At 44.4% G+C, this 15,317-nt stretch overlaps 1 protein-coding gene across 6 annotated transcripts in view; it reads right to left on the bottom strand.

Annotated features, from left to right (window-relative positions):
• The window catches only part of TET1 (tet methylcytosine dioxygenase 1), an 83,452-nt gene that overhangs the window by 52,975 nt on the left and 15,160 nt on the right, over nt 1-15,317 (bottom strand). For 5 of the 6 annotated variants that reach the window (XM_057403259.1, XM_057403258.1, XM_057403262.1 and 2 more), the window contains one exon: nt 2,574-4,628. In XM_057403259.1, the coding sequence (XP_057259242.1) occupies nt 2,574-4,505 (1,932 nt within the window). In that variant the 5' untranslated portion in view covers nt 4,506-4,628. Of the gene's footprint in view, nt 1-2,573; nt 4,629-13,152; nt 13,405-15,317 lie in introns of those variants that run through there. The other variant, XM_057403260.1, reaches the window with a different exon arrangement.

The raw sequence follows: 15,317 nt of genomic DNA, 5'->3' as shown, positions 1-15,317 counted from the left end.
TTAGAATAAGAAGAGATAATTCCCTTTAAGGCAAAACACCAGTGCTTAAACTATGCTCATGCAGAGCACATCTATCCCCTACACCCTCCTCCCAGTGAATCACCTCTAAAAAATGCTTACATTCCACCAACATGAGACATGCATGACTCTTCTGAACAAGGAACATAGTGAAGCCAACCTCATTTCTCTTAATATGTTCACTTTCTATACCATGGACAGAGACCTACAGTTTTGGGTTTCCCCCAGCTGCCCTCTATTTCAAATGCATTACTGTCACAGAAGTCCCATCTGTTGCAGTCCCAGTCCTACCAGTCTGGGAAAACGAAATGGGATTCACTTCCAGAGTGCTACAACCTTATCTAAATAGCTGCTGAAGAGAGTGATAGTGTTTCCCCTCCCCCCACACCTCCTCCTGTATCTCAACACCTTTAAAGAATTCTCATAATGAAAGAGAAAACTATTTCTTCTATTTTCTCAGAGCACAGTTTCTAGAAATTACAAATGAGGCAAGGCTTGCTTCTAAGAATATCTGAGAAAAAGCCAGGTTTCATTCAAATACAATTTTGTAAGAATATACTTCACATATTCTTAAATGTCAGGAGTACTTCATTTCCTCTATGCAGTACTCTGAAACTTCATAAAAAATTTAACAAGAAATGCACGTGGCCCCTGGTGCAGCTCTAAATGCACTGTACAAAATGAGACCAGTTTGGTAAAATAAAAGCACATACACACACAAAAAAAAAGAGAAAACAAAAAAAGAAAAAAAAAAGAAGTTGTCAAAGAAAAGAGTAAAACCAAGGAATCTTATAAAGAAAACAAACAGAGTGCCCAGAGAGGACAAAGGTGAAGGGGCAAAGCTAATCTGCAAGGAGAAGGTCAGCCTGAGCAACCAGAAAATAAGTCTGTTTAGCCTGGAAAACAAAGGTTGACAGAAAAGCTGAAGTGCTACCTTTCACCAGCCCCGCCAAAACCCTTTTTAAAACATGGCTGTTAGATCACTTCCTACCTCAACTCCACCAATTCTCTCCCACAAGCTTCTTCAATCCCACTGACTAAGAAAAGGATGTAACAGCACCACTCTTCACCTGTAAAATGTCAGGATCTGTCTCCATCACCTTTATTGTTTTAATATACATATCTTAAGTCACATTAGCATTATCCCTCCCCTCATTTTTTTTTATTCCCAAGAGCATTCAGGAGCAGTTGACACACAAAGGGGTTTTTGAATGAACTCTGAGCCAAGTTGTTTAAACCTACTTCCCTAAACATTAAAACTTAAAATATAACTTAAAATATACTTCCCCCACAAAGGGCAATATATCATATCCCCTTACTGCTACAGGACTTTTCTTTCTGCTTGCCTACCTTCAGAACAGACTTCTCTACAAACCCTGGTAAGCACAGGACAGAGCAGTGAAAACAGGAGGTCTCCTGAGATCTCCGCAGCTGACGGGAATTTCTACCTGCTGTAAGAATACACCATTTTAATGAAACTGCTATTGAGAAAGGTTTTGTAGGTGCATTCTCCCCAGTGTGAACTGCTCCACTCAGAGTACACACTGGTGCAGAGACTTGAACCTCAGTTTCCCACATCCCAAGGCAAACGTCCCAGTGACTTAACTACCGAGAGAGCCTCTCACTCTCCGTGGCTCAGGTACTATTGTATCATAAGAAGTAGAACACATGCAGCAGCACATGATGGCACAGAGGCTAACTCTGCAGTTCAAAGGTCAGGGGATTCAGCTGGGATGTGGGAAATCTATGTTCAACTCCCTACTTACCTGATGGTAAAGCCTGATCTTGAACTGAAATCTCTCAGAAGGTCAGTGCTGTTATCACAGGGGCATACAGACTGTCTTTTCCCCTCCTCTTTGTTCCAAAAGTAATGACCTGGGTTACAAAAGGCTGATGGATCAGAAAAATGAGTGAGAAACACAGAAAAAGAAAGTATGTATGGGGGATGTGGTAAAAGACAAAGGAAGACAGGCAGGAGAAATGAAATGAGAGAAATAGAAGAACAGACAATTAGAAAGGCAGAGAGATGCGAAAGGGGAAAATGCAGCTACAATTTGGTCCTGAAGTTTTATAAATTTATTTCCACTAAATATGTCATCACAAGCAAATCACTTTAACTGAATTAAAGAGCAAACAGCCTGCCTTCCTTTGCTTTTTAACCCTTAGCACTTTGAAATACAGACCCTAATAACTCATAATCTCCTAGGACTACCCTCATTCAGCCCCCTCCCCACATTTTGTGCTTAAATTTTTTCATCTCTTCATGCCCTCAATGTATTAATTGCTTTGGCCAATATGTCAATATCTGGAACACAGTTAAAGCCACAGTTACCTCTGATTTTATGCATTTACACATCAGGAGTAAGAAAAACTCCAGCTCACTTTAATCTATACCTCTACAGATGATAACAGAAAGTTACTATACAACTTGTTAGATCCAACAGTAACCCTAAGCTCTCTAAAGCTGTACAGTGACCTGCATTTCCCTCAGTAGTATTTTGAGATGTACCCCAAGCATCAAAAGAATGACTTAATCCACAACTTCTTTGGCTTACCTCAAAAGGTAGCATGATAGGTGGTGGTGGCTTTTTCAGTTCTTCACATTTTCTCTTTTTACATATCCGGTGACTAGTTTTGCGTTTCCTGCAACAGCTGCATTCTTCACAATTTGTTTTCCGCAGACAGGGCTCACAGACTCCACAACGCCTTCGTTTCTTTTTCTCTAGCATAGGGAGCAGAGATGAATATGGAACAGGGTAATCCCCAGCTGGATTTTTAACTGAGGATGGCCCTGAGGCTTCAACTGCTTCAGTGCCGTCTCTCACGTTGTCCTGAACCAAATTCAAGCTTACTCCAACACTTCCCAGCTGTGATGAATAATCATTATGCTGCAGTCTTGAGTCAGCTGGCAAATCTGCATTTATGGCTTTTTCTGAGGCAAGAGCAGAGATTTCCATGCTTGAAGGCAACTCTGAAGCAAAACCTTCAGAGAATTGTCCAGAACCTTCACCAGAGATTTTATTGACTGTGCTTTTTTCCAAATCTAGAGATAAAGCGGGGACATAACCTGAATTCAGAATTAATGTTTCTGCATCGATACATTTAACAAGCTGTTCAATGTCCTCCACTTCAATATTGTTTAAAGAGGTATTGGAAACTGGTTCACATACTGTAAATATGTTTTTAGAGTCAGATTCTGAATTCTCTTTTGTACAGCTCAAATCCAAATCTGAGTCAAGTTCTTTACGAAAGGGTACAAAATCCACATCCAGTTTCATATGGGATTCTGCAAATGAGCTTGCACCTACAAAATGTAAAAGTGAATTTGATTCAATGACAGTTACAGAGCTGGAATTTGAACCTACATCTTTACTCTCAGAGTCTAAATCCCAGCCTGCCTTCAAGCAGGACTCTGCAAGTGAGCTTGCATCTTCTAATAGATTTTCTTGTGAGTTAAAATTAGAGGTAACTATAGGTGCAGAATGCAAGTCTTGTTCTTCACTAGGTAGCACCTGGTCCAACTCTGCTTCAAGGTGAGATTTGGCAAGTGGGACCAACTCTTCTAACAGCACTGCTGAGCTGAGGTCTGAGGTATTGACAGAACTGGAGTTGAGTTCTTTACTGCTAGGCACCAAATCAAAGGGAGTCTCTGCGCACACCTTCAAGTTTGATTCAGAGGTGACTGCAGAGTCAGAAGGAGAAGACAGAAGCACAAGGGCAGCATCTTTGACAAATGCTTCAGCTGAACTACCCAAATTGAGATCGCTGGGTGTCTGCTCACAGGGCAGGTCTTCATGCTTATATTTCACCCCTGATGCTTCTGTATCATTATCAGTTACCTGACTGCTTGGAATGGAGTCATTTGTTTCAGGTATTTCTACCTCTTTGTCTTGACTGGCACATATGATAGCAGGCTCTTCACCTGCACTACGTGGTACATCTTCTACAGGCAGAGGAGCTAAATCATTTTGTGTTAAATTGTGTTTCAAAACTCTTTCACCTGCTTCTATGTTTTTTTCTTCTGCTACTGGCAGAGCTTCTTGTTCATGTTTTTCCTTTGTTTCTAGCCTTTTTTGTGCTGCAGCTTTCTTGGGTTTTGCAATTGTTGGAGGTTGGGACAATCTACGGGAGAATGATCGGTTACGGAGAGACATTGTAAAGCCATTGATGTTGAAAGAATCCTGGTTATGAAAGAGGATATTGTCAGCTTTCTCCAAACTCACCCAAGATGCTCCAGACAAGGTTCTGGTTACACTGCTCCTGAGAAATCTACCCGAAGAGCTCATGATTGGTTTCTTTTCTTGCTGTTTTTTCTTAACATCTTTTTCTTGTGCTGGCTTTTTGCCTTTTCCAGAACTCACAGCTTTTGTAGAAGTCTTTGTGGTTTTCTTTCTCACTTGGCTAGATTTCTTTTTGCTCTGGTTAGTTTTCTTTTTGCCTAACTCTTCCTTTTTGACTAGTCTGGAAGGCCTTGCATGGTGAGCCATGTCTGCGGAGTAGTAGAAATGTTAAGAGGCGAGATGGAAAAAAATCATGAGCTCTTGAGAGAACTTCTCGCTAGAAAACTGCATACTCCCATTGCTGCTTTCTGTGGCGATGCAACATTAACTCTGAAACAGAAAAAGATACAAAGTATATTTTTAATTCATGATTGGTGCACATGCATTAAACCATCCATTTTTAAATATGTAAAATACACTGGTAGAACTAGATATACATTGGACATAGGAACATATTGTCTTGTTCCATACATTGGAACGTATTGGACACTATGTTCCATTATTACAAAAGCTTTGAAAAATACTAGTATGTTGAATAGGAAGCTTGCCTAAATGCCTGTAACACAAATGAATAAGAAAACAGAACTCAAATGACCAGGCGACATCACATACTTACTGTTTGAGTTCTAAAAAGTCTGAATTTTCTCAATCTTAGTAACTGCTTATTAACCTCCGCTTCCCCTTGAGTAAGGACGGGAAAAGTTTACACCCATAGCTTTATGTTCAACAGTGTATCTATCACTGCAAGGACATTCAGGAAAAAAGAACAAAGCCAAGCTTAGTGTGTGCGCACATCCATACACCATCACCAGGGCCTCATCATTCTTCTACCATCCATTGGCTGCCCACCATGGTACAGTTGCAGACGGCAGAAGCAACTGGTTTCCCAAAGATATCTAACTTGTAGTGTTATTCCCAGGGGAACTGGACCAGGGAGGATGTGCCTTTCCCAGTATTATCTCATAGGATAACATACCTGCGCGCTCTTATTACACTGCAAGCCTTGCTTCCACCCTCTCTAGCTATATCAAATGTATTAGGCAGATAGTTGTCTCTGCTTCATCATTATGACTACTAACATATTTGCCTTCAACAAAATACCACACATTTCTCCTAAGCTTTTAAAAAGTAATTCTCATACGTAGAGTTTTCTAGCATTTGTTGCTTCTAAGTACCTGTGGGAGGCTTTTAAAGCTTTATTTAGCTGTTTGGATAGATTAGATGAGTAGACAAGGGCAGCTTAAAAATGGGGAGCAGACAGAGCAAGAGGCTCTAATTTCAAGCAGGAGAATGCCTTCCCGTTATCCTCATTCCTTTGAATTCTTTAATCCCAAATCAAGCCAACTACACGCCACAGCCACCTCACTGATGGGAAGAGGGAAAGAAAAGAAAGAACAAAAAGCATGGGGATGATGTCTAAACACCTGACCTCTACAAGAAGGGTTAAAAAGGAAGAGAAACAAAAAAATTGAGAAAAAAAAAAAAAAAAAGAAGAACAAAGGGGAATCCTGGCTTCTAAAGGACATAGAAAAGGGAAAAAGGATGCTACCAGGCTCCTGACACCACCGCTCCTTCCTATGAACTCAAACCCAGCTTGAAGCTAGCAGGGTGATCTTACGACACTGCACTTACCCACAGCCTGGTCCGAGCTCTGCTGAAGATAGGAGAGCTACGCTAGTGCAGTCCAGTCTACTTAATGCCCCAGAAACACGTAATAGTATTACACCAGCCAGGCTAGGCTGGTATAGGGCAAATGAAAAGGCACAAGGCACTTGAAGAGCAGGCTCCACAAGCGGAACAGACCCTCAGATCACAAAAACATATCTACAGAAGAAGGGGTGCAGAAAGCTTACAACTATCCACTCCAAACAGCATTGCACTGCACCAAGATAAGCTCCTTAGCTTGCCAAGGGGATGGTCTAGCAGAGCCAACATGCATGGCCTCTGTGCGGGACCACCAGCTCCTCAAAACCCAAGCACGCTGTCAGCGACCTTGTTTCTCACTGCCTTAGCCCTGAGCAAGCTGCCCAGTGGCAACAGTACCCACCAAGGCTGACAGTTAACTCCCCAAACTCTTTTACAGTAGCTTACTTAAAGCATTTTGAATCTCTTCTCTTGTTTTTTCAGCAGTAGTAAGCCAACAGATCCTGTGTACTACAATATAAAAACCAAGTACCATAGCTAAACATGATGTGATTATTCTGTATTGCATCTTCCTACTACATACCAGATGAATTTTATTACTGAGCTAGCAGGTTTTCCACACACTCAAATACCATTTTGGCACCAGCACTGCTGTACAAGACAAGGCTAAACTCTTTAAAGGTCAGACCAGAAAATAATGCCCATCAAGTACACCATAAACAAGCTAATAGCATCCCTCCTACACCACAGAAAACATCCAACCTGGAGAGACTAAGTAAACACATGTAATTGTTTATAATTTATGGTAATGCTTCAAAAGCCACAGAAGAAGAGACCTGAACAGCTCCTGCAGAAGCCTTCTATAAAGCCTGGGTCAGACACTGAAATAGCAAAATAAATACAAAGCTGAAATGAAGGTAATCTGAGTACTTTCTTCTTCTCTCCCTCCCTGCCTTCTCTGGAGAAGGGAGACATGGCCATTACAAGTCATCCATGAATCAAAGAGGGCATGGGCATCATGTCAACAGGTCCATGAAATAGCTGTTGGCAGCTTGCAAAAAGCTTCCCCAGTTTCTTGTGGTTTTGACAGAGACTGAGCTTCTCGTTCCAAAGGATAGCCTGGAGGGCTGCAAAACCAGTTGGAAGCAAGCAGCAGGCAGGCATCTGTAGCTATTAGCAGCCTGGTGCTACATAACAGTAGCAGGAGAGGAAATGCGAGCTACTTTCAGACTAGAGCCAAGGCAGCAAGGAAAAAAGCAAGCAAACAACAAGGGCCAAGCAACATGGGAATGTGTGAATCAGGAGAGGGACTGAAGAGGTAAAAGTTTTTTCTCTTTACCAGTCCTGAAGCAGAAGCAGAATGATGACAGAATACAGGAGATCTGGAGAGGAAAGAGACTGAGTTTTTGAAGATACTGAACATGTATAATGCTTTGCTCATATTGCTTCTTTACATAAGCAGTTGCCACTGCTATTGTGAAAGTTGGGGAAGTATTACCATTAAAATTATCAATTTGTAGTTTCATTTATAACAATTTTGTACCTTTTTTTAAATCATCATTACAATTATATGTTAATATGTCTTTATATGTGTTTGGAAATCGCAACGTGGATGCTTCAGGGCTGAAGAAGCAAGAGCATCCTGCAGTCTTTTTCTTTTAATACAGAAAAACTTACCTGTCTGGCAAGAATATAGAAAAGTATCATAGCCAAAGCACTGCTTCTTTTCAGGGACAAAATTAGAGGCTATGAACATGGAGTGGTCAAAGACTTCCCTTCTTCTTAGTAAACAAAGAATTTTGGTATCTGTAGGAAAATAACTGTCATCTAAATGCTACACTAAAGAAGATGGCAAAGGCTGCGAGTATTTATCTTGCTCGGAGAGGACAACAGGGGCAACAAGAACAGCAACAGCTTTATCCATTTTGTTTCAATTTTGTCACTGGAATGAATTTCGTTTTTTCAGAAGCAATTGGGGTGATAGATCCCTAAAGGATTTGGGTTCCCCTTTTGCCTCCCGATTAATATGCGGTTTCAGTTATATTTTCTGGGACTCTGAGCACTGGACCTCCAAGGTGACAGTAAGCTCTTGGGAGAAACACCTGTCAGCAGCAGATTTTTTTGCTTCCCTTAAAGAAAGCCCACAGTCTTTGTGCATACTAGTTTGCCACAACAACCTAAACCCCTAGGTAACAACTAACATTTTTTAATCCAAGTGCATAATAAAACTAAATTATACTGTTGGGGGTTTTTTTTTGTTTACTCTTCTGCATTTAGGACCAAAATACTAGGTAGCCACAAGCTCAGTATTCAAGTTTTGTTTTCTGTAACCTTCCTTTTCATACTTAAAGCATTGGCAATCAATCTATCTGTTGATGTCTGCAGCAGTTACAAATGGCCTCCTGTCACTTCTTAAGGACCACAAATGGCTGTATCACGTTAGTCACATTTCATAACAAGAAATTAATCGTATCTCCAAAATATCTATGTGGACTTAGCAGGATTGTCAAACATAAATGTCATTGGGCAATATAATAACTTGGCAGTTTTCCATCATCCTGGAGAAAAACAAACTTACTTCAGTGCTCAAATCAGGTGGGATCTACTACATCCCCATTGAGAGCAGAGGGTAGGCATCTCTATGAAATACAACGAGTAATAGGTACAGGAGGGTTTGCAGGGAGCTGCCCTAGATAATAACAGTGCATCCCGAAGCTGTTTGTTACTTGAGCTGACATATCTCTTCTAATTCATGTGCAAAGCTGAAAGCTGGTTTTAAGGTTAGTTGCTTAAGTTCTACTCATTCACAGTAATAAATCTGGAGCAATCCTACTGACTGCTATAATCCCCAACAAATACTGCTAAATAGCCAACCAAGGGCTAAAACTTTTAGTCTTGTCCTGGCCAAAATTCCAAACAATTATAATGAGAATTTTAGATACAAAGTAATTGAGGAATTTAACCCTGCACTGCTGGAATGCCTCCAAACAAACAAAAAAGAAACCCAGAATACACACACACATTAAAAAAAAATAAAAATACTTTTCTTATTTCACTTTACACAAAAGGATAAAAAAATAAAGCAAGTTTTCCATTTAGAGGTAGTGTCCATCAAGATTCTGTTCCACAACTTGATTCTTATTGAAAGACTGGGGGGAGGGAAAAGATTAAAAGATATGTTCCCATAAAATGATGGCAGCTTTTTCATGGCATAATGAAAAAGAGCAAGTGACCCCTGAATAAACAGAGCTACATGGGAGAGGAAATGACACAGCTAGGACTAGTTGAACCTGGTTTCACTACAGACAGATGCACTAATTAAATACATTTTGTTTCAGTGTTCAGGTATCTTTTTAAGAGTCACTTGAGATTGGCCCGGTGGGGAAACAAGACCTGGAAGCTTTCATAAAAGCCATTTCATAATACACAGGTCTCAAGCAATAAGGGCTACACTTTGACTTAGAAGTTGTCACACAACTCAGATCTACAACTTTGAGTTGAAAGCACCTCATCTTCTGGCAGCAAATGCTACAGGTCAAGAGACGCCAGAGAAAAAAGACATTAGAAAATCTGACCATCGTGTTAGGTGCAAAAGCTTTTTGCACAATCTTTTCAGGATTGTCATATCATCCATGTATTCTTCCCAGCTACACCAATGTCAACCTGGTTTTCAGTCTTGCCTAATTCCCTGCATCTACTGATTGTTCTGTACAGCTCTTTGTATATAAAAAGAAGGGAAATGGGTTATAAGAAGAGAAATAGCTTTAATTTGCCCTTTACCCCTTCTTCAATCCTTGAATACCTATTCGATTTTGGTTAAGATACAAAAAATTAAACTTCTCATCTGCCTTCTCATGCCCCTGAGTTATTTCATACAGTCTTGTCAAAGAGACCTCCCCATGCTCCCTCTGCAGAGGCACCCATACGGTCCCCTCTCACTCACCACCCCACAACCCCCCCCCCCCAGACCTCTCCTCCTGCAGTCCTGTTTCAAGAGGGTCTTTTAGAACCTCAGGTGCCATTCAAGGATACTGTTTTCCATTTTACAATGTACCCGTTTTCTACTTTACTTTCAAGAGTATGCCACTTTTCAGGCAATCAGGCATATTTTATCCAGATACATTAAACCTTGAAGTCAACGCTTTCCAGTAGCATAACAGCAAATGGGACAGGCACCACAGGATGCCACCTCAGTTTCTCACAAAGGCATACATACTCAAAGCATAATCTTTTTTCTGACATCAGTAACACAAGATGATGTTGAACAGACCAAGCACCAAGGCCTTCTTCCTAAATTTTTGCCCTCATTGGACCAAGGCCACATCTGTGCTTGGAGGACGAGTCTGGATAAGGCAGGACTGCTACAACATCCTGTTTCCCCCTGCTGCCTGGGGAGCTGAAGACTGCTCTGAAATGCACACTCTCAATGAATTCAGCAAGAGATGCTGATGTTTAGCATTTTTCAATGTCATGACTTCACACACCTTGGAGCCTGCGCTGTAACTGAAGCAGATAAAACAAATACCACAAAAAAGAAACCCTCCTGGTTTAGGGAAAGCTCTATCAGAGCAATGATTAAAAAAATGCTTAAACCACAAAAACAGATTAAGCCTCAAACAAACAACTGGCACCAAAAACCCATTGTGAAGACTCATGCCACATGTGCAAGTATCCTCCCTCCAGCCCAGGCAGGAGCATGTGCTTGTTTTACCCTCTCTTCAGTGCACTGACCTCAACAGCGAATGCTAAAAAGTAAAAAGATACCAAGTAATGTTGAAAGGGCCACCACATGAAAGCCCCTTCCACCAGAGCACTCCAGCTGTACTCCAGAATATAAAAAAAAAGCAAGCAAAACAAAACCCTTCAGGTAATCGTATGCTCCTCTGATTCTGCATTTATGCTGTTTCAAACACTGCATTTCTTTTTTATTATATTTGACTCCATTCTTCATGGGGTTTGTGTTTTCTTAGGAAAAAAAAAAGAAAAAAGAAAAAAAAGGCTAACTGAATCACCTTATCTCAAACTCAATTAAAAGAAGGGGGAGGTGGATGGGAGAACCTTCAGGCAAAGATTAAGCCTGGAAAATTTCAGCCTGAAAGGTGTTTTGAAATGTAAGTAACTGAAAACAGAAAGCAGGATGGAAATGCTTAGGCCAGCTTTAACAACCATGGGTAGTATGCCAGCCATAATAAAACACTATCAGTGGGGATTTTGAATTATTATACAGTGAAGACTTAGGCCTTACAAAAAACATAAATATCAGAAATTTCCTTGGTACATCTCACCTTGAATTCTTCTCTGATTAGCTGCTTTGTGTAACCCAGCCTGCCCTTGTCTCCTTCAAATACAACCAAACCCTCTTGTTCAGAGGGACTGAGCCTCATCCCAAGAGCAATCACTACCTGCCCTTGTGCTGCTGGAGAAACTGCTTCTCAAAAGCATAAACCAGCCTTCTCTGCCTTTACAGTCAGGGTCAACCAGGCTACATCCCCAGTTTTGCCCAGACCAAGAATAAACACAGAGTTTTCTGGATTCAATCATCTCTACTCCTAATTCATGTTGATTTACATTAATGAAAACAAGGTGATTACTGCACAGAAGAGCCTTTAGCCTTTCCACAAAAGTACCTTAAAACCAGCACTGAGTACAGCTGCAAAGAGCTACTATTTGGAAGATAATTTTCTTTTTTTTTTATAGGTGACTCCCCATTGGCTTTAAAATGTAGAGACACCTTTGCCCTAGGAGTCTGCTCAGCTAGGTTTGCGTATCTACCATTGCAAGTGCATCTTTGCCCAGTTTTGCCATTACTGTATTAACACTCCTAGGAAGAGAGCTCATTGGCCAGACGCACACTGGCGCGGTCAACCTGGCCAGCTTGTTTGCAGAGACATCTCTCATCACCCCCCGTGAGGGTGCGCACCGACATCGGTGCGCTCATGCCCTGCCCTAGGTGCCTACTTGCACGCTCCATTGTTCACCCTACAGGAGCAGCATCTCAGCACGCTGGGCTACTGCTAAGAGATGCAAGCGATGCAGACTACGTTGCTCTTTAAATGTTTCGGGGGGGCAGCAGGATAGGCTGGCTGCGTGTAGTACTGGCTAGGCACACGATTGGCGCGGCTCCTTTGACTACCGGGCGCCTGGTCCTTTTGCGAGTCCAGCATGCTCCACAGGCACTAGCAGCCCTACCTCTGTACGGTTAACTGGTCCTGCCTCCCAGCAGTCCGCCTGGTCCTTTTCCCTTACCCATCCCATTCCGCCAACAGCACCTTTCTCCCCTGACTCCATCAGAAGCGTGGCAGGAACCACCTCCACCAGCACCAAACCTCCAGCTCCCAAAAGGCCACCACCTCTTCCCCTCCAGCTCCAAGAGGCACTCAGCACGCAGAAGCACCTCAGGGGCTGCAGCCCCGCCGGGCTTTAGTCCCTTTAGCGCAGGCCGGCGGAACCCGGGGGGGAAGAAAAGGGGCAGGCAGGGCCCGCCTAGTGGGGAGGCAGCGGATCCTCGCGGCTCGGGTCCGCCGCTGGCCGTGCCTCCCAGCACCAGGAACCCCCCGGGGCTGCAGACAATGGGACCGGCCCCAGCGTTCCCGCTGGGGATCCGCGGCAGAGGCGGGAGCCACCCCGGAGGATGTACCCCCCGGCCCCGCAAACCAGCGGTACCTCAAGAGGGAGATGCTACTGCGCGGCTCTGGCTCGCCAGGGCTATTTTTCCTCTGGGGGGTAGGGTGGGGTGGCTGCGGGTTTTTTCCGGCTGGCCCGGGGCCCCCGGCTGTCTGGCAGGGTCCCTTTTGATTGTTCCCTGCCCTCCGCGGAGGCTGCAGGCAGTTTCTCTCGCCTGGCGGGTTTTTCCAGGCAGGGTCTGGCTACTGCAGCGCAAACACGCTCCAGCACAGCCAGGGAACCGGACTTTTTCGCTCTTTCAGCCAACAAACTGCGTTTTACATTTGAATAAACCCCAGCCTCCCCGCTTGCCTGTCTGCCTCCCAGCTTCGAAACAGTCCGACCCGAGGGGCTGCAACCCCGAGGGTGCTCCTGCCTCAGTCCCCACTCCACCCTCACTCAACTTTCCAGAAAGCCAAGAGGCTAAGGGAGAGGGGACGGAGGAAAAAACAGGGGGATTAGAAATAAAAAAAAAGGGGGGGGGGGCGAAAGCTGACGTCTCCGTTCCCCCCACCCCACCCGCAGCAGACCAGTCCCATACACGTACCAGGGCTGCGGCGCGGCCGGCCCTCAGCTCACAGGAAGGGGCGATGCTGGCATGGCTCGGCTGTCCACTCTCGGGGAGGGGGCAAGGGAAGGGGACTCGGGAAGAAGGAACGGCGGGGGGCGAGGCGCGGTTCACGGCCCGGGACCCCGCGGGCTGGCGGTTCCCATGGTGCGACGAGCCCAGGCGCGGGAGAGGGAGCCCCGGGCTCGAAACGTGCTCTCGGAGGCGGCGCGCGTCGCCCCTGGCCGGACCCTCCGGGAGGGAGCGGGGAGGGGGCGGCTCGGCGGGGCGCTCGCCGCACCGAGCCCTCCCGGCAGGCGGCAAAACGCGCCCTGGATCCCCGCGGCTGGAGCGGGATTCGCCGCCCCCCCCCTCCCTCCCACCACTGCGCTGCGGGGCGAGCCGCCGGCGGCAGCACAGCCGGGACTGGCCGGGCACGACCCTGGGGAAAGCGACGAGAGTGGCGGCGGCCCCCTCGGAGCAGCTGTCGGTGTGCCAGGCTGGCAGCTCCAGGAAACATCTAGGAACAACGAAAACAAATAAAACGGCGATAATAACACGAAAGGCAAATTATTCCGTTACTTGTGGAGGCCGCGGTTTGACGCCGCATACCTCACGATCAGCAACGGAGGTGGCACCGTCTGAAGTCATCCCTTTTTTTTTTTTTTCCTAAGGCTGGAAGAGGTCAAGTCTGGTCAGCAGCGATAGGTTCGCCGGGGGGGCTGACCCCCATCTCCTTACATGTGCCATCCAGGAGGACCTTCAGACATCGACACCCACCCTGCCCCGGCTGTCCCACGGGTGGAGAAAACACGCCCCAGTAGCATAGGGAAGATACCGGTTAAGGAGGAAGAGCTTCTGAGTTGCTCTCTGTCCACCAAGGAAGAAGAAACATATAATGAGCCCTGCTCTCCCCATCCCCCACCTCATCCATTAAGAGCCACTGATATTTGCTGCTCCTTCCCAGAGGGAAGCACAGTGTTATAGTAAAATGAAGACTTGTTCCAGCATTCTTAAGTGTCTCATTATCACTACAGCCTTTTGCCAGAGCAGAAAGCAGGCCACCAAGTCTAATGTCTCCTCAGACTGCAAAACAGATGTTGGAAATGGGATCTGTGAAACAATATACCCAAGCAGTACTTTTCTTAAAAAAGCTTCATTATTACTAAGTCTCTCTCTTGTAGTATAAAGCACTTCAAATGTGAAACAACCCATTAAAAAGCAAGCCTGCAGAGGGGGTTTTCTGCTGCATACAAGGGAGCAGCACCATCCACGTCCATTCTATGAAGATGCTTTAAATGCCAGTGTTTTGGTATTTTAATTAACATGAGGGAAAGGAGAAGCAGTGGCACAGATCTGCAGAGTTTACTGTTACTGTTACAGTTCAGTGCCAGTGGGGAGGTAGCCCATCACCAACCTGTACTTCCTCCATCCTCTTCTCTCCTTTATTTCCTTTCAGTGAAAAAGGAATACACTCCGAGAGATCTTAGTGAAGCTCACAGACACTTCAGATGCAACAAGGTGAAAACAACAACACATACATCTGAATTTTGAACATTGGCCTGATCAGCTCTCAGTGGCAGGTATTCTCATTGCTGAGTGTAACCATACCATCTTCTCCTCAGTCTGACACTTTGCTGAAAAGACTGCTTTTCTAGAGGGCTAGCGATCAACACTTCTGTCATTCCAAAGCCCTGCCCTCAAAGTGCTGCAAACTGCAAAATTGAGTAGTAGATGGTAATAATTTAACACTTGTGGACTTGAAACAAATGCAGAGTGAGAAATAAGTAACTTGAAGGAAAGCAACAAGAAAGGAGGGCTAGGGCTTGATGAAAATAAGCAGCTTAATAGGAGCAGCCAAACACGAACATGTGCAATCACAGCTCCCTTAAAAACATCCTAAAAGCTAGGAAACAAATAAGAACTAACAATTGTTAATTATCACAGCCACAGACATATAAGCTCATGGTCTTTTTCAACACTAAAATACCCTAGTAAGAAAGTAAGCACCAGGTGACAGTCTTTCCTGGCAACGCTAAGACACTCAGTCTACCAAGACAAGGTGATGCTAAAGGCTTGGAGAAAGATCCCACAGTAATGACTGGCCGGGAAACAAAATGGTGGGTGAAATCCTTTCAAAGTGAGGTACATAGTGGGGGAAACAT

The sequence above is a fragment of the Pezoporus wallicus genome, unplaced genomic scaffold (genome assembly GCF_028554395.1).
Source record: "Pezoporus wallicus isolate ANWC-B61680 ecotype Strahan unplaced genomic scaffold, APGP_CSIRO_Pwel_v1 contig_4264, whole genome shotgun sequence".
Classification (NCBI taxonomy): domain Eukaryota; kingdom Metazoa; phylum Chordata; class Aves; order Psittaciformes; family Psittacidae; genus Pezoporus; species Pezoporus wallicus.
Note: the sequence above shows the minus strand (reverse complement) of the source record. Positions and strands in the feature narration are given on the sequence as shown.